The sequence below is a fragment of the Colias eurytheme genome, chromosome 10 (genome assembly GCF_061535395.1).
Source record: "Colias eurytheme isolate Ceu_HAF_F1 chromosome 10, ilColEury1 Martin Lab GWU primary, whole genome shotgun sequence".
Lineage (NCBI taxonomy): Eukaryota > Metazoa > Arthropoda > Insecta > Lepidoptera > Pieridae > Colias > Colias eurytheme.
The window spans coordinates 11,494,090-11,519,503 of record NC_142989.1 but is presented as its reverse complement, the minus strand read 5'-3'; the positions used below and the strand labels follow the sequence as shown (position 1 = coordinate 11,519,503).

Below are 25,414 nucleotides of genomic sequence, written 5' to 3'. Positions count from 1 at the left end.
AATAAAAAAGAAGGAATTGCGTCGTCTCGTTTACACATTACATGATCCTTGATGTCAGAAAGAGAAAGAAGAATTATGAGATTTTCTTTTGAAAATTTCAAATGATAAAAGAATGATATATATATATGTGTGAAATAGTGATTTTAACTAATTAACTGATTATACTTTCTGTGCTTGGGTTTGTCTGTATTTTATCTAAGATCCTTCTAAGATGATATTTGGCTATTTTTTTTGTGTTTTAATGCGTGTGTAGTGAATTATTTGTCTATATTTAAAATATGATATCATAATCGGTAATACATTACAGTCTTATGTTTTGAGATTATTGCTTTAGAGAATGGAAACGATAAGCTTGAATCTCGTTGAAATGTTCTGTTCTTATTCATTTATGTGTTAAAAATATAAATGGAATATCAACTCTGCGGTAGTTTGTATTTAGATACTGTGTAAATACTGATTTTATAAATTCTGAAGTACCTATATTGAGCAATACAACTGAATTTTATGAAGAAATACGAGAAATCGATGAATAATTAATATTTTTAACAGTATCAGGTATTCAGTGGTCTATGTTATTCGCTTTTTGTTCTGCCTAAATTGTGGTTTTTAATTTCCCCCTAAATATAATTACCCAAAGTGTTAATTCTTCATTATCTATTGTAATAGTGTTATGTGTTTTCCTGTCCCTACATCCCTTGCGGTGCTGTCTATATCCCTTTCGCCTCCCCTTTTCTCTTTTTAGGCGTGGTCTTCATCCTTAGTTATATAAGTTATATAACTATACAAGTATATTTCTCCCTCCCTCCACTCTAGTATACAAGTAGGCGTGGTCTTTACCCTTTGCATTTTATAACTCACCATACAAGTATAGTTATATAGTCCCCCTTCCTCCCACTTTATTTAGCCGTATAAAGTAATCCTACTTCCCCAACTGGTACTAGTATATACCTCCCTCCCACTCCGGTAGGTGCACTAAATGAAGACCCCTTACCCTCACTCCCTCTTGTAGCTGGTGGTGTTGCACTACATAAAGTAAATCTCCCCCCAAAGCTCTACACCCCCTCCCCTCCCACTCCCCCCTCTTGCAGCTAATGACCGGTGCACTAAATGAAGAACTTCCCCTCCACACTCCGCTGCTCTACACTCCCCCCCCTCCCCTATCCCCTCTTATTTCAGGTGTGTGCACTAAATGAAGAACTCCCGTCGCTTGGTGACCCTCGGCCCTGTAGCGGCGGCAAGCGCAGCTGCGTCGGGTCCCTCCGCGCCCTCCGCACCGCGCTCCTCCTGCATACACACACACACATATATATTACTAGCTTCCGCCCACGACTTTGTACGTGCATCCCCGTTTTTCCCCGTTCCCACAAGAATTTCGGGAAATCCTTTCTTAGCGGATGCCTACGTCCTAACATCTACCTGCATGCCAAATTTCAGCCCGATACGTCCAGTGGTTTGGGCTGTGCGTTGATAGATCACTATATCAGTCACCTTTGAGTTTTATATATATAGATTTAGTGTGTCCCTTAGACACATAAAAACTGTAAGAATAGAATATATTCGCTCTGGCGGGTCACGAGTGGCCGATTTGGTCAGGCGTCCGCCCCGGTTTGGCGCGAAAGGATGCGGGTTCGAGTCCCGCTGAGTGATCGATTTTTTTTATATTTATACAGCAATTGAATGCCATAAAATTCTACATTTACATTGTTTATTTCAAGTATTCATATATAAGTAAAGAACAACATATTATACAACATACCTGAGTGAGATATTCTCCCTTGTGTCGAGATAGCGTTCGAACCAAGACAATGGCCACAACGATCAGTAGGAGGAAAATGAAGGCCAGCACCGCTAAAACAAAATCATTGCATTTATAATATCGAAAAATCGTCAATGTATTTTTTATTATTCGTGTCAATGTTAATTTTCTTTTTTTTTATATAGGATAATCTCATTTTGATTCTTTTTTTTACGATATTATAAAATTTTTGAACTGATTAGAATAATTGAATTAATTTTATATCACTGACATAAAAAAAAGTCATAAACCCCTGAAACCATGTTTAGTTTACACATGTCTTATTTTTATACCTTACTTATTTTTGAACAGTTAAAATGTAATTAGACATCTACGGCCTTATTAATAAAAAGTTAAACAATGGATAAATTTTTTAGCATAGCTGTGTCCTGCTCTTGCTCACATGAAACGTCAATCATAAAAACAAGACAGGTTACTGCAATAACTAATCCATTGCAAAGCGAATGGGTAACATTTTTTAGTAAGACCGATGCAATCTAGTAAGTATAGTTTCCAAATTCCACATTGTTTTACACTATATTAGCACAGTATTACCATTATTTCCTACAGTAGTGCGACGAATGTACTTGTGCAGAGAAACGGAGGGGAATTGGCGGGGGTCGGGCGACGCGGGCCGCGTAAAGCAAACACGCTTAGTTTGCTTTACCTAGCGCGAAAGGATGACGCAGTCGTATTTTTTGTGTAATAATTTTATTATACATAGGTACTTACATATTCTATTATGGCGCGCACAAACTGTTCGGTTTACGGATGTAAATCTACATTGAAATCCCAGAAGGAAACAATATTTCAGAAAGATTGTATTAATTGTATCTGTTGAATTAAAATCAAAGCTATGTATATATGTTGTCCTCATTATTTTCTAATCAGATTGTACATCCCAATGCGAATGCATTACTTAGTTAATTAATGTTATAATACCTATACAATTAAAAACATCCAAAAATAAAGTGTTACGTAAATAATAATCTGTAATTATATATTTATGAACAAATAATTACATCAGATTTAATAATCGCAATTATTTTGAATGTACTGTATATGAATAAAGATTTCATCATAATATTAATAATCACAATTGTTTTATTTCCCATTTGTTGCAACCCTAGCGTATTTTCGTGTGGCAGCGTCATTACCTACGCTGGCGGCGGCATCGCGCGACATCAAAGGCGATTCCTTACTGTAGGAAATAATGGTAATACTGTGATATTAGTATACGATTTAAAAGTTAAATAAAAGTGTTAAAGTTAAGTAAAATTGTAATGAATTTAATTGGACTAAAATATTAAGCACTTTGACATTCAAAATACTATTATATTAAAATTTAAAATTATTATAATATAAAAAAATTAGTTTAAAATTATATATTATTTTTCAGCAAATTGACATATTGAATTTAACTTAATGTAATGTTGTATTTTCCTGTTATTGAAGGTGCAGTAGACCATATTGTATTCAATTGTAAGCTATGTAAAATAATACTGAATAAGGACTGTATCCTTTGTTGGAAAATCTTAAATATAAATAAATAAATAAAAGCAATACAAACTAGCAAGTATAGCTTCATCCGTGCGATGGTAGTCGAGATCCGCGTCGCTGTCCACATAGGGCGGGGGGCGGGTCTCCAGCGGCGCGGGGGGGTGGGTCACGGGCTCCACGCCGCAGAAGTCCTCGTGGAGGATACCGCCTGGGGGGAAATATGGGTCGTCATGTTTGAATTATATTATTGAAGTGAAACTTCTTTATCGGGGTTGGAAAAAAATTTAGTGTAACATGTTTTCGTTACGCGTGACATTTTTCCGTAACGCGCCATCTTTTCCTTATCCCTACCACGCGTGATTCGACGTATTTCTGTAAAGTTGCATATAGTAAATTATTTTTGGAAAAATAAGGTCATAAAGAAGTTTCACTTCTTACGTGTGTACACTAGTACACGCACACATTTTTTGTTTTGTATTTATTACTAATTATAACGATTACACTGAATCCTGTTAATCCACCAGGAAACGTTAGATAGAGCGAACTCAAGAAGCGCAACTCAGCGCAAGATACAAGTTTAGCGCTAAGCTTAGAGCCCACTGTCGTACATTATTTGTAAATCATGTAACTTACTGGACAAATATGGGACAAAAAGCCATCGCGCACGTTACCGGCTAAAATGCTACACGAGTTGTAGTAGAGACATAGACCTACGTAGAGCTACGAATAGACAACACGCACAAATAGGAGTGCACATTAACAGGCGGGTCCGGCTACGGCACCGCTACATATACAATTGCGGCGGAGCTACGGCACGGCTACATAACGCTACCGTAGAGGTAAGTAGAGCTAGCGCGCACGTCGAGGGTGGATCCTACTGCGGCACCGCTACATGTGAAGCAGCAGTAGAGCTCCGCTAGAGATGCCGTAGAGCCGGATAGCGCTACAACACACCGATAGAGCGCACGTTGGCGGGCGGGTCCTGCTGGAAGAGCAGCTTGAGCGGGTAGATGTCGTCGAACTCGACGCGGCTGACGCAGCCCGCGAAGCCCTCGCTCATGCTCTCGTTGCGCCGATGTAGAGCTGCGGTAGAGCACACAGAGCTGCGGTAGAGCACAGAGCACGCACCGATAGAGCGCACGTTGGCGGGCGGGTCCTGCTGGAAGAGCAGCTTGAGCGGGTAGATGTCGTCGAACTCGACGCGGCTGACGCAGCCCGCGAAGCCCTCGCTCATGCTCTCGTTGCGCCGATGTAGAGCTGCGGTAGAGCACACAGAGCTGCGGTAGAGCACAGAGCACGCACCGATAGAGCGCACGTTGGCGGGCGGGTCCTGCTGGAAGAGCAGCTTGAGCGGGTAGATGTCGTCGAACTCGACGCGGCTGACGCAGCCCGCGAAGCCCTCGCTCATGCTCTCGTTGCGCCGATGTAGAGCTGCGGTAGAGCACACAGAGCTGCGGTAGAGCACAGAGCACGCACCGATAGAGCGCACGTTGGCGGGCGGGTCCTGCTGGAAGAGCAGCTTGAGCGGGTAGATGTCGTCGAACTCGACGCGGCTGACGCAGCCCGCGAAGCCCTCGCTCATGCTCTCGTTGCGCCCGATGTACATGTACTGGATGTTGTTGAACTGTGCGTCCGCGCTCTCGCGGATGTTGAAGTGGTACTCCTGCGTCTCGTAGTTGTCCACCTGCAAAAAAAAACAATAATACTATGTTAAAAAAACCAATAATACTACGTTAAAAGCGCGAGATACGCCAATAAGCATGACCAGTTAGGGCATGAGCCTACGAGAGGGTTTAAGGTTGATGTTCCGACCGTCCCTCCATACATTTTTGATTACCTCTAAACACTTAACACAGACACTATTTCTTTAAAACTAATCATTTTATCACTTCTCTATAATGAAATGTGTGCGCGTTCGACCTTTTTAATCAATAATTTACAATATTTACTTAGAAAAACAACAGTAAAATACCGGAAAAATTTGACACTTCTACAGTAGTGTGCGTGACTTTTGCCAAGCGAAACACGACATAAAGCACGACATCTAGCGCATAGACTATATACTTATTACAGATCTAGCGCGTCAATGTCTAAACGAAAGGCGATGTTTAGACATTGACGCGCTAGATGTCGTGCATTCGCGTTCGTTATCTTATGCATAATGAGCATAATTCTAATAAATCAAAGTTCTGTGTAAAAATTGAGTAAGTAATTTCATTTCCAATCGTTCAAAGAAAATAACAATAAAATAAAATAAAACTAATGACCTTAGAAACTATGTTTTTTTTTATTTATTACTCATTATTGTTCGTCCGTCGTAGGTCTGTAAACTGTATTGTACACTGAAGGTAAATGGTACTGTAGGTACTTTAGTTCGGCGTCGTCGCTCGTCGGCTTGATATAAAATTACATTCTTGATTTCATTGACACGCGCTATGATTTGCGCGCGGAATTTCTTGTGTTGTGAATTTATTTTTGTATGCTATGCATTTTAATTGATTCAAATTGCAATGTTTCTCTAGTATGCATTTGAGACTATATTGTAAATTGTAATAATTGATCGTGGGTATAGTAATTAATTATTCTACTAACGCAATTAGTAATATATGTATTTTCGGTGGGATTCAAAACAAAAAATTGGCCCGTGATTTTTATGAAATTTCACCACATTGCAAATCACATCAATCATAGTTCATACACATGTATGACGAAAGTGATTAGTATTGTGGCTAACATTGACTCATCAGTTCATCACTGAAACCAGTGATAAATCAGTACCTATATCATATTGTGTTTGAATATTTTTAAACAATGATATAAGTATACAATTATTATAAATCGGTAAACTATCAAAGTAATCACAAACTTGCAAACATTGGTAAAATGTCCAGTAGTTTATGAGCCTATTCATTACAATCAAACAAACAAACAAAGTTTTCCTCTTTATAATATTAGTGTAGACAAACACTATGAATACGATCACGAATGCAAATTCGGGGATTTTCTAATTATTGCTAAATAATAATTGAATTCGTTTTGAAATACTCTATAATTTTTAGTGTATAAATAGACATTTATAATGTGGTGCTCATTTTTTTTGTACTGCTAACGCTATTGTAGGTACCTATTTTCGCTGTTTTATTTCAAGTGAACACGGCCATACAATTTTGTCACGAGCCGCCTATGATTGTAGGTACTTTTGTTAGGCTCCTTCGTCGTCCGCGTCGGCTCGAAAGTTCTTGATTTCATTGTCACGCGCTATGATTTGCGCGCGGATTTTCTTGTGTTGTGAATTTATTTTTGTATTATTATTATTTTTTATTTATTTTTTTATTTTATTGATTCAAATAAAATATTTCACTAGTATGCATTTGAGACTATATTGTATTATGTATAATTTATCGTAGGTATAGTTATTCTTATAACGCAGTTATATTTTCGGTGGGACAATTTGACCCGTGATTTTTCTGAAATATCACCACGTTGCAAATCACATCAATCATAGTTCATACACATGTATGACGAAAGTGATTAGTATTGTGGCTAACATTGACTCATCAGTTCATCACTGAAACCAGTGATAAATCAGTACCTATATCATATTGTGTTTGAATATTTTTAAACAATGATATAAGTATACAATTATTATAAATCGGTAAACTATCAAAGTAATCACAAACTTGCAAACATTGGTAAAATGTCCAGTAGTTTATGAGCCTATTCATTACAATCAAACAAACAAACAAAGTTTTCCTCTTTATAATATTAGTGTAGACAAACACTATGAATACGATCACGAATGCAAATTCGGGGATTTTCTAATTATTGCTAAATAATAATTGAATTCGTTTTGAAATACTCTATAATTTTTAGTGTATAAATAGACATTTATAATGTGGTGCTCATTTTTTTTGTACTGCTAACGCTATTGTAGGTACCTATTTTCGTTGTTTTATTTCAAGTGAACACGGCCATACAATTTTGTCACGAGCCGCCTATGATTGTAGGTACTTTTGTTAGGCTCCTTCGTCGTCCGCGTCGGCTCGAAAGTTCTTGATTTCATTGTCACGCGCTATGATTTGCGCGCGGATTTTCTTGTGTTGTGAATTTATTTTTGTATTATTATTATTTTTTATTTATTTTTTTATTTTATTGATTCAAATAAAATATTTCACTAGTATGCATTTGAGACTATATTGTATTATGTATAATTTATCGTAGGTATAGTTATTCTTATAACGCAGTTATATTTTCGGTGGGACAATTTGACCCGTGATTTTTCTGAAATATCACCACGTTGCAAATCACATCAATCATACACACGTATGACGAAAGTATAGTGGCTATAATTGACTCATCAGTTCATCACTGAAACCAGTGATAAATCAGTACATATATCATATTTTATTGTGTTTGAATATTTTTTAAACAACGATATACCTATACAATATTATTATAAATCGGTAAACTACCAAAGTACTTCCGAATTTTCAGACAGACAAACAAGTAGTTTGAACACGCAGTTTTCTTATACTAGTAGCAAAAATCAAAACCATAATATTATGTTTCCCTACTATATTTTACTAAAAGTCGAGTGCGTCGAAATCGTAAATAATAATATGTTTTTCACCTTCCTGGTTATTTTCCCATAGTAAATAGTGTTTTAGGTTTGTTGTTGTAGGTAGGAATAATAATAATTATTCTTACATGTTGGTTATGAAATGTATATTGAAATAATTTACTTTTACAAATCATTAGTGATATAAGTTTTGAGTGAAAATGCTTGGATCAGCATAATATTATATGGTACTTCAAATACATGTTTTGATAAAAAAAACAATAGTGTAATAAAATAAAACTGCGTTTTATTGTAATCAATGTTGACAATTTTAAATTCCAAAATTATTGATCAATAAAATAGTTTACACCAACAAATATAACTTTTATTTTTATAACAATCGTTCATAATATAAACCGTAGCAGGTGGCGTTTTGAAGTTCTGTCTACTCATACAGAAAAATGGAAAACTTGTTTTTTTTGTAAACAATTTATTACTCATGTTGTTTGGCAACTCGAAGCGTGGTCGTCCGTCGTAGGTACTTTTGTTCGGCGTCGCGTCGTCGTCCGCGTCGGCTTGATATAAAACATTCTTGATTTCATTGACACGCGCTATGATTTGCGCGCGGAATTTCTTGTGTTGTGAATTTATTTTTGTATGCTATGCATTTTAATTGAATCAAATTGCAATATTTCTCTAGTATGCATTTGAGACTATATTGTAATAATTGATCGTGGGTAGGTATAGTAATTAATTATTCTAATAACGCAATTATATTTTCGGTGGGATTCAAAACAAAAAATTGGCCCGTGATTTTTATGAAATTTCACCACATTGCAAATTATATATTATACAATTACAATTATTATAAATCGGTAAACTATCAAAGTAATTACAAACTTGCAAAATATGCTTTTCCGAATTTTCAGACAGACACACAATTTTATTAGTTTGTTTTAGCAAAGTAGGTATACGCTTACGTCGTAACCTATACCTATACGCTTACGTCGCGCGTCGCGTCGTCGAAAACGGTGCGCCCAGAAACAAACATACCTAATTCAGTTACAATCCTTTTTTTGTTCCGTAATTTATTGTATTTATTCTAATACGATTTTTTTTATTCGTCGGCCAGTTCTACTAGGTATAAAAAGATAAAATTGAAATATAATTATTGTAGCGACAGCCATATTATGTTACTATGTTTTCGTAAATATGTTTTTCACCTTCCTGGTTATTTTCACATAATCTTATCTTATATATAAAAATGAATCGCAAAATGTGTTGGTAAGCGCATAACTCGAGAACGGCTGAACCGATTTCGATCATTCTTTTTTTATTATATTCCTTGAAGTACGAGGATGGTTTTTATGTAGAGAAAACGTAAATATTATGTACCACGGGCGAAGCCGGGGTGGACCGCTAGTATATATATATAAATGAATCGCAAAATGTGTTGGTAAGCGCATAACTCGAGAACGGCTGAACCGATTTCGATAATTCTTTTTTTATTATATTCCTTGAAGTACGAGGATGGTTCTTATAGCTAGAGAGCTAGTTAGTTTAGTTTTAGTGCAGTGGCAGTGTAAATGTTGTTGTTGAGGTTATGTAAATTTAACACTTTAGTTAACTACCAAGATATAAAGAAATGAGGATAGGACACAATAACTATTGGTTGAGGTATTTATAAACTCATAATATACTTTAAAAAAAATCACGTTTTAATAAATTTCTAGAATTAAATTAGAACAGCTGATTCAAAATAGCCTAAAAAATCTTAATAATAATAATTACGCTTCACAGCAAGAAGAAATGTACCATATGTACCCGCACAAAGTCGATATTGTGTTGCCTACCGTTCGACTCAATGGCTAGGGTTGTAACTACCTTTAATAATTATTACCAAACTAATAAACCGAGTGATGCGAAATAACCATAATTCTTTTAGAGTTTGATAAAATGATCAGGCAGGTATTTTCTTTAATCCTCTGAATTCTCGGTTACTAAATTGTATCGTTGAAATTATTCTTAATCGCGTAAATTTAATAAATAATCATAATTATGGAAAACACTTTTCATTTGTTTTTTTACTTTCACGCCCAACTACAATACAATAATTACGTTGTTTCGGTATTTTGACGAGAAAACGCAGGAAACATCCGTTGTATCATTTTAGATAGATTGTATATTTTGTATCTGTAGAATTGAAATCAAAGCTATGTATATGTTGTCTCCATTCTTTTCTTATCGGATTGTTGATCCCAATGCGAATGCGTCACTTAAATTTTATAAAAGACAATTAAGAACATCAAAAATAAAGTGATACGTAAATATTTCACAGTGCAATATATTATGAAATTAATAATAATTATATATTTATGAAAAAATAATTACATCAGATTTAATAATAGCAATTGTTTTGAATGTACATAATATGAATAAATGATTACATCATAATAGTAATAATCACAATTGTTTTATTTCCCATTTGTTGCAACCCTAGCATATTTTCATGTAGCAGCAGAAGTACCTACACTGGCGGCGCGGCGGCATCGTGCGACATCAAAGGCATTGCCTTACTAGGTAAGTTTATAATGACTCATTTCTTTTATTATATAATTTACGTTTTACTTTTACAGAATCCGATTCAATGGATTATGAAGACGAGTCACACAACGCCATACGATAGTGATGATGAATGAACATTTCAATAAATGCATGCGTGTTTTTTTATGTTGTTTTGTAATTGTTAATTGTTTCTTAAATAAAGAAATAAACTAAATATTTAAATGATGATTTGTTATTTGCAACACAACTTTATATTTGAGATTCTTTACAAATGTATATTTAGTTTTGTATCATCAAATTTATAAATTTTATTCCATAGTTTTCAAAATTAAATGTAAATGACCATAAAAACATTAATAAAGTAAATCATTGATGTAAGGTCAGGGAACGTAATACATATATACATCTGACCATGTAGAAGCTAAGTCTTGTTGACTGCTGAAGTCTGTAAAGTTTTGTTGTCTGCTGAAGTCTGTACGCAATGAAAATGTCTGCCGTTTCGAAAATAAGTTTTTAAGACCCTAATAAATAAAATATATGAATGGCAGATCTGGTCAAATACTTTCAAAATTGTATTTTTTTCAGCACTTTCATAAGTGTCTGCCAGAATGTTATCCGCGTGATAATGGTCTGCCATTGTTATTTTCCGATAGTAATAATAATCTATTTTCAAATATCAAAATGGCAGACGTGGTCAAATGGTTTCAAAGTTCGCCAAAAATTTCCACCTGTCTTACCTAAGCGCGCGCCCCGTCCACCACTCTGGGCTTAGTGACTCCTCATCTCATGTATAGTAGGTATAGGGGAATCAACACACAAAAATCCAGGTCTGGTCAAATACATACAGGTAGCTTTGCGCTAGCTCTCTAGCTATTACTTCTTATGGAGAGAAAACGTAAACATGTACCACGGGCGAAGCCGGGGCGGACCGCTAGTAAATAATAAAATAATAAATAGTGTATTAGATTTGTTATTGTATCTTGTATACCTACGAATAATTATTCTTACGTCTTGTTGGGAAATGTTCAAATACCTACCTATTGAAATAATTTACTGTTACAAATCATTAGTGTTATTAGTTTTGAGTGAATAGGCATGGATCAGAAATTCAGAATATAATATGCTACTAACTACTCAAATACATACATGTTTACACAACAAACACCACTGACCTCTATAACTATAAGTTATAGAGGTCAGTGACCGTCAGTGACAAACACTATGGATACCTACGCTCGCGAATGCAAATTCGGTGATTTACTAATTATTGATACCTAGTCATTGAATTCGTTTTGAAATAGCCTGTACTTTGTAATTTTTAGTGTTATAGACATTTATAAAATGTGGTGCTCATTTTTTTGTAATAAATCATCCCGAACGCTATTGTATTTTCGTTGTTTTATTTCAAGTGAACACCTATACAATTTTGTCACGAGCCGCCTCTGGCCTCTGGGTGAAATTATGATTTTTGTTCTAATTGTATTTTGGTAGTAGTTTGTTTAGAATTTACATTACCATTGTTTAATTTTTATTTTGTATTTGCAGTAAAATAAAAAGATGAAAAACTTCATTAGGTATATTGTACGACACCTCACTCTGAATCGCGCTAGCGAAATTTTTTCGTTACAGAGCACATATACAACTTTCGGACAATCTTCATTGAGGCCGGCCGGCAAATCGAGTATGTCGAGAAACTTCACTTATTCGATGGAGGTATTCTACCTTCCTTCCTCCACAGTTGTGGGACCCCGACGTGCATTGAACACGCAGCTTTCTGATACTAGTAGCTACAAGATAAAAAGTAAAACAACTAAAACCCAACTACGACAAAAAACGACGCTGAAAAAGTATAAAACAAAAGTTAAATTGATGAACTAATAAAGAAGCTATGAACGAAAAGATGTGAATTATATGCAATCAGCCCATGAATACAGGTAAAGTCACAAGCAAATGCTAGTAATATATATATATTCAAAATGTGCAAGTAAAAAGCTTTCAAATGATACCAAACACGGCATATTTATCTTAACTTTATTTTTTTACTCTGTATATTTTGTCCGCTAGAGGGCGCCACATTAGATTTTGTGAAACCCCATATAGCCTATAACCAGTGGACAATTAAGACGCTTCTAATGATATGTCATTTGTCGAATTCTGATAAGTAGTTTAGAAGTTACGAGGGAACAGATGAACATACATACATACATACATACATACATACATACATACATATATACATACATACATACATACATACATACATAGCCTGTCAAAATCATAACCCTCCTTTTGCTTTGCCGTAGTCGGGTAAAAATCAAAACCACAGATATGTCTGTGATCAAAACCATAATAATATTTTTACCTATTATTTTACTAAAAGTCGAGTGCATCGAAATCGTAAATATGTTTTTCACCTTCCTGGTTTTTTTTCCATAGTAAATAGTGTTTTTGATTTGTTGTTGTATGAATAATTATTCTTACTTGTTGGTTATGAAATGTATTTTGAAATAATTTACTTTTACAAATCATTAGTGATATTAGTTTTGAGTGAAAATGCTTGGATCAGCATAATATCATATTTGCTACTTCAAATACCTACATGTTTTGATAAAAAAAAAACAATAGTGTAATGTAGGTAATAAAATAAAACTGCGTTTTATTGTAGGTAATCAATTTTGACATTATTTATTTCCCAAAATTACAATAAAATAGTTTACGCCAACAAATATAACTTTTATTTTTATAACAATCCTACTTCCTACTAATGCGAAAGTTCATACATGTTTCAAAAGAAAAACTTTTACTTTTACTATTATTTCAATTTATCCGGTTTAATTAAGACTTAATATTGATACATATGATCATTATAAATACAAATAGGAATTAACAATATAACGAATACGTGGCACAACTAAAATTTTACCGATACCACCCGTGGTAATTCTCCTTTGTGGGTCATTTGTAACAGGATGGCGGTTCTACAGCGAAAAAAGAAAAATGATGGTCAGAACGCTGATACCGGATACCTTAAGATACTGTAATATAAAATATTACTAGATTAGATAAAATATTATAGGTAGTATCTTCACCGTGTGTGACGCGCTTTACATTCACGCCATCTAGAGTTAAATCTTTATCATTTTTGTATACGTCTGTGTGTGTAAACGACCCTGTATGCAATGACAGATGTTAAAACGCATAATTTTACCGAATTGGGTGGATTTTAAGGCAATGATATAACATATTTCAATAAAATATAATATTCAGTAACCGCCATGACTATTCCTAGGTTTGATGACTATTCCAATTACGCAAAAACTCAAATAAACTAGAAATGTAGAATTCAGCGCCATCTAGCGGGATATTGGCTGGGAACAGATCGTTGCAATCACCTTAACACGGCCCGGTTTACGTCCGGTAGTCGGTATCTAGGAGCCACTATCTTGTGTACTTTGAACGGTTTGTACACAGCGCTGCAGCTGTTAAAAAACCGAGCCGTGTGCCGTCTGCCTTATACAAATTCGACACTCATTAACACAGATATCCTAAATTTATTTAAATAATCATCAAACATGTCTCCTTATGTACGGCTAGTTTCAAAATTACAAGTTATTTTAATTTAAAAATAATTACAATTTTAGTATAAACTATTTAAGAGGATAATTCTACGTTACCTGTATTTGGAGGGTAGTTACTAATAATACGTTACCTGCAGAACCATAGTAGCGCCGCTGTCCTTGCGCGAGAGCCGCACGTCGTGGTACTGGCCGAGCCCGAAGTGCTTGCCCTGGAATATTATCTCCTGCCGCTCGAACCCGAAGTCGAACACCACGCGGAGACTCCCTGGGGGGAAAAAAGACGTGTGTCACTCGGGTACTGCCGCGGTAAAGCTATTGCATGCTATGCCTTCAAGCCACACCTCCGCGCCCCTCGGAGTGGGGAGCGTGAGGTTTTTTCGTTACGGAATTTCTCGATTCGGTCCCCGCGCTCAAGGCCCGCGATAGAAGCTATGCAATAGCTTAAAAAATTGTTAAGAGAGAAAGAAACATTCTTTTTTTTTAACAGATACAGCACTACACGCTAAGGCAACAACAACAAGGCAAAAATATAGAAATTAGCAATAATACATATCATCAAAAACAAGGACAAAAAATAAAGATGCAGTAATTTCAATTTGAAGTGATCTCTTTGACATATTCTTAAAGAGTGACATGTTTAAATATATAAATTAATTGCCATTCTAAAATTGTGTTTAAAGCTTTTTTATGTTTGTTCTGAACAAATGTTCAATTTTTAATTACAGTTAACTTTTTATTACAGTGATATAGTCATTTCACTACACAATATATTATAAGAAAGTAACAGCCTAAAATTACCTACTTATAACATTTTATTAAATTATATTAATTTTGCCATTCCTTTCTCTTTCAAACTCAGACTCAAACATTTATTTATTCAATTAGACTTCTTATACTTTTGAAACGTCAAAACATATTTTTAACATTTAGCACCGATTCGGAAAGCAGTATCTACGGAGAAGAACCGGCAAGAAACTCCATAGTTGCTCTTTTAAATCATGTCAGTTTCTCAAACCTAAACACTATAACCTTTAACTCACCCGAGTTAGACACCATGAGCGTGAGGTACTCCCCGGATATATTCGAGTAGAATCCCAGCAGGAACCCCCTGGGGTTCGTGGTGGTGAAACCCACGCGTATTTTCTCGTTGATCGTGGACCGCCATGAGCCGAGGAAGTCGTATTTCACCATTAAATTGGGACGCAGGTTTACACCGATTTCTGGAGAATAATTATAAATTAAAGTAGGTTTACTTAGCTGTCAGCTACTGCGTTAGAAGATATAGATTAATTTGCTTTCACACGTATTAAAAATTTTAAGTATACAAGCAAGTTTACAAGCTGTAAGTCGTTTTTAGTTAAAAAAAAATATAGATTCATTTTCTGTACGTTTTTTTTTTAATTGATTAAATGTTTTCAACATTTCGCTGAATATTTTCCCGATTTCGCAACATTTTTCATTGCTGCTCCTACTACTATTGGTTTAACCAATATGTTCATTGTTCAGATTGTGTTATGGCAATTCTACATTGCCACAACGCTTTGTGAAAGTTTTCATTGGAGCCAGACAATTTTGCGATGTGGTTCTCTAACTCCAATGCATTATTAGCTATTTTTTTCTCAACGAACGCCTTTGCTCATTGAGCGTAGCATATTATAAACCTTCTATAGCAACCATACAAAAAAAATATTTATCAATACGGAGTATATCCTGAGCACGTTTAACAACCAAACTGTTCAGCTATATAAAATTGACAGATTACATTTTTTTCTAAGGGCTGATTTATCAATGATTATAAAAACTTATTCGTCGAATAATGTATAAAACTACCATTTTAAAAACGTATTCTAATTGCCCGTATCTGACAGTTTACGTGACATTTTAATACTATCGTGTAATACTTTATTGGACGGATAAGTTTTAACCAAGCATTGAAAAATCGGCCCTAAATCAACTAAACATGAAATGTATTTATCACATGAACAAATATAAGTGTATATTCACTTACCATCAGCACAAATAGGTCCTTTGAAGGCGGTCCATCGACAGTCACAAGAATACGTGTCGTATCGCTCGAGGCACGTGCCGTTGTTGAGACACGGGGACGATATGCACTTGCCCACACAGCCTTCCGATATTCCGTAAAGACCTGATGTATTAGATTTTTTTATTAAATTAACATGTTATTCGTATAGAACTGGTGGGAGAAATGTTTGTTAAATGTAAAAAAGGTAAATAACAGATTTGAGCAAGAGTACGTATACGAGTACGTGCGCGTTGATGGAATAAATAAATAAGTTATTCGCTAGATGTAGTCAGATTTTGTCACGTTACGACTAACGGTAATCAAAAACTAAATTTGTCGTGTATTGTGATGTCCTTAGTGAAACGTAGCAGAACCCATGCATTCCTTGGTAAAAACTAAAAAGTAAAAATTTTAGTAGATTTCGTAGATTTTTTAACTTTAATTTTATACTTGATTGATTGATTGATTGATTGATTGATTGATTGATTGATTGATTGATTGATTGATTGATTGATTGATTGATTGATTGCCAAGCTAAACTGAACTCACCGCGTCTCGCAATAGAGCGCAAGTCGACGGGCTTGCCGTTGAGCAGCAGCGCCCGCATGCAGCCCACGAAGCCGTCCTTGCGCTCCAGCGTGGCGCCCAGCACCAGCGCGGTCGTGAGGTGTAGGGCTCGTACCGGCTCCTTGGCTGTGCGTATCTCGTTCTTTAACGCCCCGTCCACTACTACGCGAGCTTCTTTCCTACACATCAAATATATGTGTTAAAATATAAGTGAACCATGGAGTCGTTCATATACAGTAGGCGATAAAACGTAAGGAAACGTGACGTTACGTTACGTTACGTGACGTGACGTTTCAACAAACACGAATCCAGCTTATCCAGATCTAAGTGTTTTGTTCAAATGACTTAGTTGTTCTGATGCACATACCTGTTCCTCTCAATGGAGACGGAGTGCCAGTGGTCATCAGCGAGCCTGGAGCTGGTCTCCACGGAGACACCGAGCGGCGTGTCTCCCACTTGGAACTGGAATTGAAGCTGGTCTCCGCCGATAATGGACAGCTTTATGTAGTCTTGCGGACCCTGGGGAGAGATGTTTTCGATGTAGCATGTGTCTTAAATCTATATATTACTGGAGATGTAATATTAAGCCCGGATTTTTTTATCTTTTGTGTTTATTATGCGGAAAACTATCAAAAAGATATGGGCGAACATAATAGCTTCAGTTTTTGTACACAGAATTTTATGAAGGTATAGGAAAAACCTTCGAAAAAATGCGTAAAAGTAACATACAAAAAAGAACCTCCTCCTTTTCGAAAATCAGCTAATTATGTATTTATTATTTGTAAAATAATAATAAATCTTACCTTAGCATGCAGCAAAACAGCATTTTCCTTGGTCGTTTTAAACTCAAAGTAGATGTCGCCACTGTGGCCGAGGTCGAAAGTTGGCAGAGTGACCACCGCGTCAGATATACGGAATGTTATCTCGTTGCTGAATAAATCTGGAAAATAAATAAAAATTAAAAAATAATACGGATTTTATAATATTTTAAATTATTTGTAGAACTAGTTACTTTAGTTTTATTGCATTGAAATGCTCTATAAATATATTTTTTTACAGAATAGGAAAAAAAGCTGGCACACAGTCGAAAGACGCTAGTTCGACTCCCGCAGCGTGATCAGTTTTTTTTTTCTATTGTTTAAAAATGTATATTTGCAGATTTTTTTAAGTTAATACTATTGATACTTTCTACTCTTGGCAACACTTACCATCTCCTTCACACAATAGTGGGCCAAGCGTGTATCGGCCTTCTTTTTCGTCCAGATGGCTGCCCGTATCTCCGAAACGCAACTGCTTGACTGGCAGGTACTCTTTCTCGGTTATATCGCCACCGTCCAATTGGAACTCTAAAAAAAGATGAAAATTTTTTTCAGAAAAACTTGCAATATTTGTGTAATTTTATCTTTCAATGCCAATTTTTATTCGGGCGCGGAACTCGGTTCGACAAAAGTTCGATTCATTGTAATTGTAATTGTTCACACAGGAGGAATTTGCAAGTCATGTTGGTGATTTTTGGTAGTTGTTTCGCTCGCTGGATCTGCCTCGGGTGTACATATCATGTACGTTCCCAGTATCGCACGCACCACTACAGCACACACATACCGTGCGCATCGTGCGGCGGCCGCTCCGCGTCGCAGTTGCACCACTTGCTGGGGTCCGCGCACGCGCCGAGCACGCCGCACGCGCACATGCGCGAGCGCACCACTACAGCACACACATACCGTGCGCATCGTGCGGCGGCCGCTCCGCGTCGCAGTTGCACCACTTGCTGGGGTCCGCGCACGCGCCGAGCACGCCGCACGCGCACATGCGCGAGCGCACCACTACAGCACACACATACCGTGCGCATCGTGCGGCGGCCGCTCCGCGTCGCAGTTGCACCACTTGCTGGGGTCCGCGCACGCGCCGAGCACGCCGCACGCGCACATGCGCGAGCGCACCACTACAGCACACACATACCGTGCGCATCGTGCGGCGGCCGCTCCGCGTCGCAGTTGCACCACTTGCTGGGGTCCGCGCACGCGCCGAGCACGCCGCACGCGCACATGCGCGAGCCGGGCTGTGCGCCGGCCCAGTAGTCCATGCGCTGGCCCGTGCGCGACACCCACCATGCGAACGGGTGGAAGTTTGCCTCCTCACCTAACATACACGAAAACAACAAAATTAGATTCGAAAATTTCAGTTTTAAAAAAAAAATAATTTTCAAAAAATGGCAATTTTTTGTGAAATACGGTTCAAAAATAAGTAAAAAAACTTTTCAAATGCACGACAAAATACAAAGTACACATTCGTTTCATTCGCTAAAAAAAATCCATCCTCAAAGGACCAATCCCCCCTTTTGCCCCCAGACAAACACTCACTGGGCGAGTTGAGCAGTCTCGAATGCCGGCACATATAATCGAGCCGCTGTGAGCACGTGTGCGACCTGTTGAGCAGGGCCTCTAGCTGCGCCCGCGTCGCGTCGTACTCTATGTCCTGTCTGAAGCTGCCGGGCTCCTGGTACCCGTCGACTACGGACCCGCCCGCTGCCGCGTGACGCACTGCCGTTATGATTCGACCGTCCGCTGGGGGAAAGTAATAAAATTATTTATTTATTTTAGTAACAGTCATTTACAGAAAAAAATACACAATAATAATATGTAGTTATTTTGATATTTTGTATACTGGAATAAAAAATATCAAAATAATAATATTTTTTGTTTCTAAAACAAATAAAGTTAAATAAATAAAATCAAAATGTATTTGACAGAAAATTATTGAAACAAAACAAGCGTGTGTGCTTAGCAAACGTGTCAGAAGTAAAACTTCTTTGGTAAGATTCAAAGATATCAAAATCGACGCCTTACTCCATGACGTGACGGTATTGCCGTGCCGCGGCCTTGAAATTTTACTCTCAACGCGACTAAAGAAGTGAAACTTCTAAATTTTTTTACATTTTTTCTAAAATTTTTCACATTTTTCACTGGTCGTTACGGCTACCAAACGTAATCAGAACAAAGAAGTACTAACACAAAATAAAAGGACCTGACATAAGATTCAACTATAAAGTTTATATTTACTATAAAAAAGTATTTAAACACGTCCACAATACTCACAATAAGCCTGACAAGTGACCGGGAAGGCCGGCAGAGGTCCGGACCCGTCAACGTCCACGTGTATATCCGCGGAACGGGTCAGACCCGCTGCGTTCGCGTACGCTTGGCACGAGAGCGGGTGGACCGCTGCAAAATATTTATTTATTTTTATTTATTTATATTTTAGGAGAATCTACAGCTGTATTCTTAAAGATAGTCACATAATATAATACTCACAATAAGCCATTTACAGATTCTCACGGCTAGAATAATATTAATATAAAACAATTACAAATGTGAGCGATTACGTACACGAAACGAATATACGTAACATACAATGAATGTATGTAAATGTATGTAATATACAAATTGTAGGAAAATAGCAAATTAATTATTAATCGCTCAGTTTGAATAGTGTTACTCTGATAAAATTTAATATAATACGTGAAGATAAGATAGCTTTTCATTTAATAATATATCAAAAAAAAACTTTAAGTAATATTACTTTTAGAGTTGTGCCATAATAAATAAAAAGGCAACCTTCAAAGTGTAAACTGCAACATATTATTACATTCAAAATATTACACACTATTCGCACACTTTTCCAATTTTATCGTTAGCATTATAATAAAGAAATATCTATATCAATTCCCATATCCACATTTAGGGTCGATTTTTCAATGCTTGGATAAAACTTATTTGTCGAATAATGTATAAAACTACCATTTTAAAAACGTATTTTAATTGCCCGTATTTGACAGTTTACGTACATTTTAATATTATCGTGTAAAACTTTATTGGACGGATAAGTTTTATCCAAGCATTGAAAAATCGGTCCTTAATGTATTAAAATATAACAAAATACGTACAAGAATGGCAAACAGCGCCCGCGTATCCCGTAGCTGAACAATCGCACGTGAACTCGTCCGCGGTCTGCACGCACACGCCGCCGTGCTCGCACGGATTCGGGTTGCATCTGTACACATTTTATACACATTTGTTATTCGATTGTCACCAAGCCAAACAAAAATTATCAATTTTTACGACTTACTACTACTTACAACAAAAAATACGGATTTGATTATACATAAAAATAAGATTTTTCTTCTTAGATTTTAATATTACTATGTCTTTTTTCTTAAAATATAACAATGCACATTCAGAATTTAATACATTTGAGAGAAATGTGATAGTGTTTATATTCATAGTATACTATATTGTATGCATATTTCCCATTATATTTTGTCAGTATTGCTCTTTGTTAGTTATCTATGCGTCGCATCTATTATCTATGTAATATTATCTTCTCGTCCTTATATTTACCTACGCATGAGTATGTCTTCTTGTTCTTACTTAAAAAATATTTCAACAGTGAACACATACGTGGAAAACTACTTTTTTTAACGTGATAACGTTTTTAAAATCGTTTTAGTCGGGTGACATGTTCAGAAACTTGTGTCACACCAAAACCTCACGAGCGCGATCGCAGGTATAACGAGAGAGAGACGGACCGATCTCCCGTCTCATCTCGAGCGCTGCCACCAATAAGACGTTATCACGTAAACATCTCGATCGTAAACCTACTTTACAAACAACCAATTTTTTTTTTTTAGTCAATCCCTGATTAAATCTTATCCATATAATACCTATCAATCATGTGGCAGGCGTCGAACACGATCTCGTTGGGGCAGCAGAACTCCTCGGGCTTCCAGTCGGTGGGCAGGCGGTAGTTGCCGTCCAGGGCGATGCGCCGCATGCACCCCACGAACCCGCGCGGCGGCCCTTTGCCCCCTGCACACAACAAAAACTATGAGATAAACACACAGATAATAAATATTATACTCAGTTTTTAAGCTATTGTATAGCTTCTATCGCGGGCCTTGAGCGCGGAGACCGAATCGAGAAATTCCCCACTCCGACGGGCGCGGAGGTGTGGCTTGAAGGCATAGCATGCAATAGCTTTACCGCGGCAGTCCCCGAGTGCCACACGTCTTTTTTTTAACAATCAAATGCTAAATGAGAATTATTTAAAGAATACAAAAACATCGTTGTTTATTCACTGCAATAACTATCTTTCTAACTAGCCATATACCGCCTCCTTGATACTGTGGTTGACGAGTGAGCGTAGAACCGAGGGGTCCTGGGTTCGATTCCCGGTGGAGACGAATAAATAAAAAAAAATGTCCTTACTCCACTTGGGGACATGGGACTTCACTTTTTTAACCGACTTCAAAAAAAAGGAGGAGGTTATCAATTCGGCCGGTTTGTTTTTTTTTTTTACCGATTACTCCGAGGTTTCTGAACCGATTTACGTGATTCTTTTTTTGTTCGATGCGTGATGGTGTCGAATTGGTCCCATAAAAATTTTATTCGGATAGGCCCAGTAGTTTTTATTTTATGAGCATTTTTGTCTGTATTTGTAAATGTTGCAAACGTGCAAGTTTGAAGTCGGTTGTTTTTAACGCAGTTATAATAACTCCACTTGTTTTATATAAATATATGCATAACTCACCAGCAATATAATAAGTGCTGCCTGTAAAGAACTTAAGTTTCTTCGTAGTTTTCACAGGTCTATAGTCGACCGCTAGCGTGAGCGTGTCGGGCGCCAGCGTGAGCACCAAGGCATGCCAACGTCCATCATTGTATGTGTCAGCGTAGTTATCTAGTTTTATTTTGGGCGAACCCTCTGTGAATAGTTCGACTTTCACTTTACCCTCTTCTAGGAATACCTGTAAGGATGAATTTATTAGTTGTTTTTTCCAGTAATAACTCAGGCCCCGGAACCACAGATACAATAGAAAATCTATTGCGTCGTGGACCGATCGGACCGCTTGGGGCTCAATGGGTTAAGTGTTTTTTTTTAATTTATAACAGTTATCATCCTGATACAAGTTGCAATATAAATAAATAAAATATTTAAAAAATCAGCCATTCTTGAGTTAGAAAGTGTGTATCTTACATGATTTTCTTTTATTAAGATTAGTTACTATGCTAAGCTGGATATGATTAAATAAAAAAAAATGGGTGACGTAGTTTCTCATCTATAACAAGAAAAATTATAATGGTATATGATTAATAAAAAAATTGCAATTCTTCGCACACACATTAAAACAAATCTTGATAAAATAACAGCCTGACACAATCAATGTACCAATGAGTTAAATCACCATATAATTAGCACGTACCTATTTGTACCGCTTCATTGCTTGTGTATTATTTTTGTTTGATTTTGTTTTGTTTTGTGTGTGCAATAAAGTGTTTTTTATTTTTATTTATTTATTTTACCTTAACATATCCTTCAGATTTGAACTTATGGTATATCAACAGCCCGTGCATCTCATAGGTGCGGAACTCCAGAGACACGTTGAGGGTATTCCCTCCGGAATAACCGCGTAATTTCGCGTACGAACCTTCTTTAAGGAACGTCACTGGCACTATCGGTGGTTCCTGTTGAAATAATTATATTTACTGGTGTTAGTGAATATTTCAAAAATTCATTTTCATAGATTTTTTTTTATAAAAATAATTAATTGATACATATAAAATGATAACAACGTGAAAGATGTGTTTATTGTTAGATATAACATAATTATATGCTCTTATAATATAAAAATCGGCTTAAAATTTAGTTTCGTGTCGAGTCTACAGACTTTTTATTTTTTATATATGTACTGCAAACATGCATAAGCATTAAGTAACATGATAAAATAGAATAAGATTTCAATAAAACTTTAAAAATTTAGACAATACTGACACAAGATTAGTTGGATTTACATGTCATGCTAGTAACTTATGTTTATCATTTATGTTATACATATAACAATTATAACCAATCAGTAAGTCTAATAACAGAATTTACATCGAATACTCACAGGACAATTATACAGCGTGTTCACTTTCTGATACTTAAACGGTTCGCCTGTATCATATCCCTCCTTAAGTTGCGCTATAATGTTGGTAGCGTTGAGGTACATGTTCTCCACACACCCTGTGAAGTTCTGCTTCACTACCAGACCCTCTTGCGAGTTGGGAACCCCTCCAATGTACATCTGGGAGTATAATAAATAGGTTTATTACTATTATAGTTTTTAAACGACTTCAAAAAAAAGGAGGAGGTTATCAATTCGAATCAATTCGATTAAAATGAAGCTTCAAGTTTGTTAGTCGATTAGCCGCTCGTTCCGGCTCACACAGGTGGCAGGACACGACACAAAACGAAGTAAAATATAGCCTATGTTACTTCGTGTTACAGCTTAGCTTTTTTTAGTGTAAAAAACTATTTATTATTATCGGTGCAGTACATTTGAAGCCTATTCAATACAAAGAAACAAACATATCTTTTTCTTTAGAATATTAGTTTGGATGTATTTAAGAAAAATTCACTAGGTAGCATGCACTTTGTAAAACACATTCATATGAAAAGTATATACGTATTTCCATCTTTAATCTATGTCTATGCCAAATAAAAAAAATGTTTTTTAATTTTTTTATCCCAGAAGTTTAGGAGTTAACAGTAATCATCTCTTTCATAGTATTGTAGTTGAATTCATAGTAGTCGAATTGACATGCGATCGCAATTTGCACTGCAATCGTCCACTGCAATTCTAACCTTAAAAAAGGTCCTTCGAGCCGGATTTTCAGTTAAACTACCGTAATTTTATATATTTTTGTTAATTTATTCAATTCTCAACTCACCGCTCTATTAAGATTCAGTCTAGAGAACTCTCCTCTAATTCTGCCTTGCACAATAACTCGATCCACTGAGAATATGATGTTCCTTCTATTCCTGGATATAACTACATCATGCCAAATGTTATCGTCGAGCAGACTGCCCACGGAGAGAGAAGTGGCCGCGCCGGAACCTACAAAACATATTTAATTTTAAAGTCAAACTTCTTTAGGCGCGTTGAGAGTAAAATTTTAAGGTCGCATCATAGCAATACCGTCACGTTATGTAGTAAGTCGATGATGATGATTGATGATAATGACTGATGGTATCTTTGAATCTTGCCAAAGAAGTTTCACTTCTGACACGTGTGCTCGGCACACACGCTCTATTTTTTGTTTCCTAATTATTTACGAGACGACGTGGTCGCTAAGCGACAAAGTTTCTTGAGAGATAAATAAAATAAATGTTTCCCTATAATATACCCATGTAATTGATAAAGTCAAAACCTTCCAAACTGCCAGTAAATAACTTTATTCGGTATACGGTATGTTCTATATTATGACGGTCGAAATGGCTTCCACATGAAGTGTAATTAAATAAATTAATACGTATGAATTTCATTCAAGTATTAAGTATTTTCACAATACTTTTTTTGAGGTCAATTCCCAAATAAAAAGAAACTATACGCCATTCATAACCTATTTTTTCCAATTTAACTTACCAAGATCAACATTGAGCACAAGTCGATTATCCCTCAACTGCAGCGCTATATAATCCCCCTGAGTGCCTCTAGAGTACAGCAGAGCCCCGGAGGCGACACTTGTCTTGAACCGGAATCGAACTGTTTCCCGGGACGCTGATATGGGATCCCGGAGAAGGTCTATCTTCACTAGTGATGTACCGTTGAAGAATAGCGTATCGGCAACTAGAATAGAAATAAATTATGTATTATTTGTCTTGATTTAAGATTTTTGAAATTTTACAAAAGTTGTCAGCGGCCGATTGGTGATTTACTTACTTTAACAAAAAAAGGCAAAATGCGTTTTATGTGAAGTCAAAATTTAACAAAACAATTTGGAGAG

The 25,414-nt window shown here is 36.3% G+C and overlaps 1 protein-coding gene across 1 annotated transcript in view; it reads right to left on the bottom strand.

Moving 5' to 3' along the window:
- Positions 1–1,073: 1,073 nt before the first annotated feature.
- The window catches only part of Nrx-IV (neurexin-4), a 28,514-nt gene continuing 4,173 nt past the window's right edge, over positions 1,074–25,414 (bottom strand). Inside the window, exons 5-25 of the mRNA XM_090106007.1 lie at positions 25,054–25,257; positions 24,359–24,525; positions 23,536–23,712; positions 22,949–23,110; positions 22,176–22,392; positions 21,310–21,454; positions 20,533–20,639; positions 19,685–19,810; positions 18,950–19,153; positions 18,549–18,728; positions 17,798–17,935; positions 17,393–17,529; positions 16,957–17,108; positions 16,572–16,768; positions 16,005–16,145; positions 15,037–15,216; positions 14,128–14,261; positions 4,250–4,979; positions 3,366–3,503; positions 1,757–1,848; positions 1,074–1,284 (exon numbers count right to left, since the gene is read on the bottom strand). Coding sequence (XP_089962133.1) covers positions 1,186–1,284; positions 1,757–1,848; positions 3,366–3,503; positions 4,250–4,979; positions 14,128–14,261; positions 15,037–15,216; positions 16,005–16,145; positions 16,572–16,768; positions 16,957–17,108; positions 17,393–17,529; positions 17,798–17,935; positions 18,549–18,728; positions 18,950–19,153; positions 19,685–19,810; positions 20,533–20,639; positions 21,310–21,454; positions 22,176–22,392; positions 22,949–23,110; positions 23,536–23,712; positions 24,359–24,525; positions 25,054–25,257 — 3,827 coding nt within the window. The 3' untranslated portion in view covers positions 1,074–1,185. The remainder of the gene's footprint in view (positions 1,285–1,756; positions 1,849–3,365; positions 3,504–4,249; positions 4,980–14,127; positions 14,262–15,036; positions 15,217–16,004; positions 16,146–16,571; positions 16,769–16,956; positions 17,109–17,392; positions 17,530–17,797; positions 17,936–18,548; positions 18,729–18,949; positions 19,154–19,684; positions 19,811–20,532; positions 20,640–21,309; positions 21,455–22,175; positions 22,393–22,948; positions 23,111–23,535; positions 23,713–24,358; positions 24,526–25,053; positions 25,258–25,414) is intronic.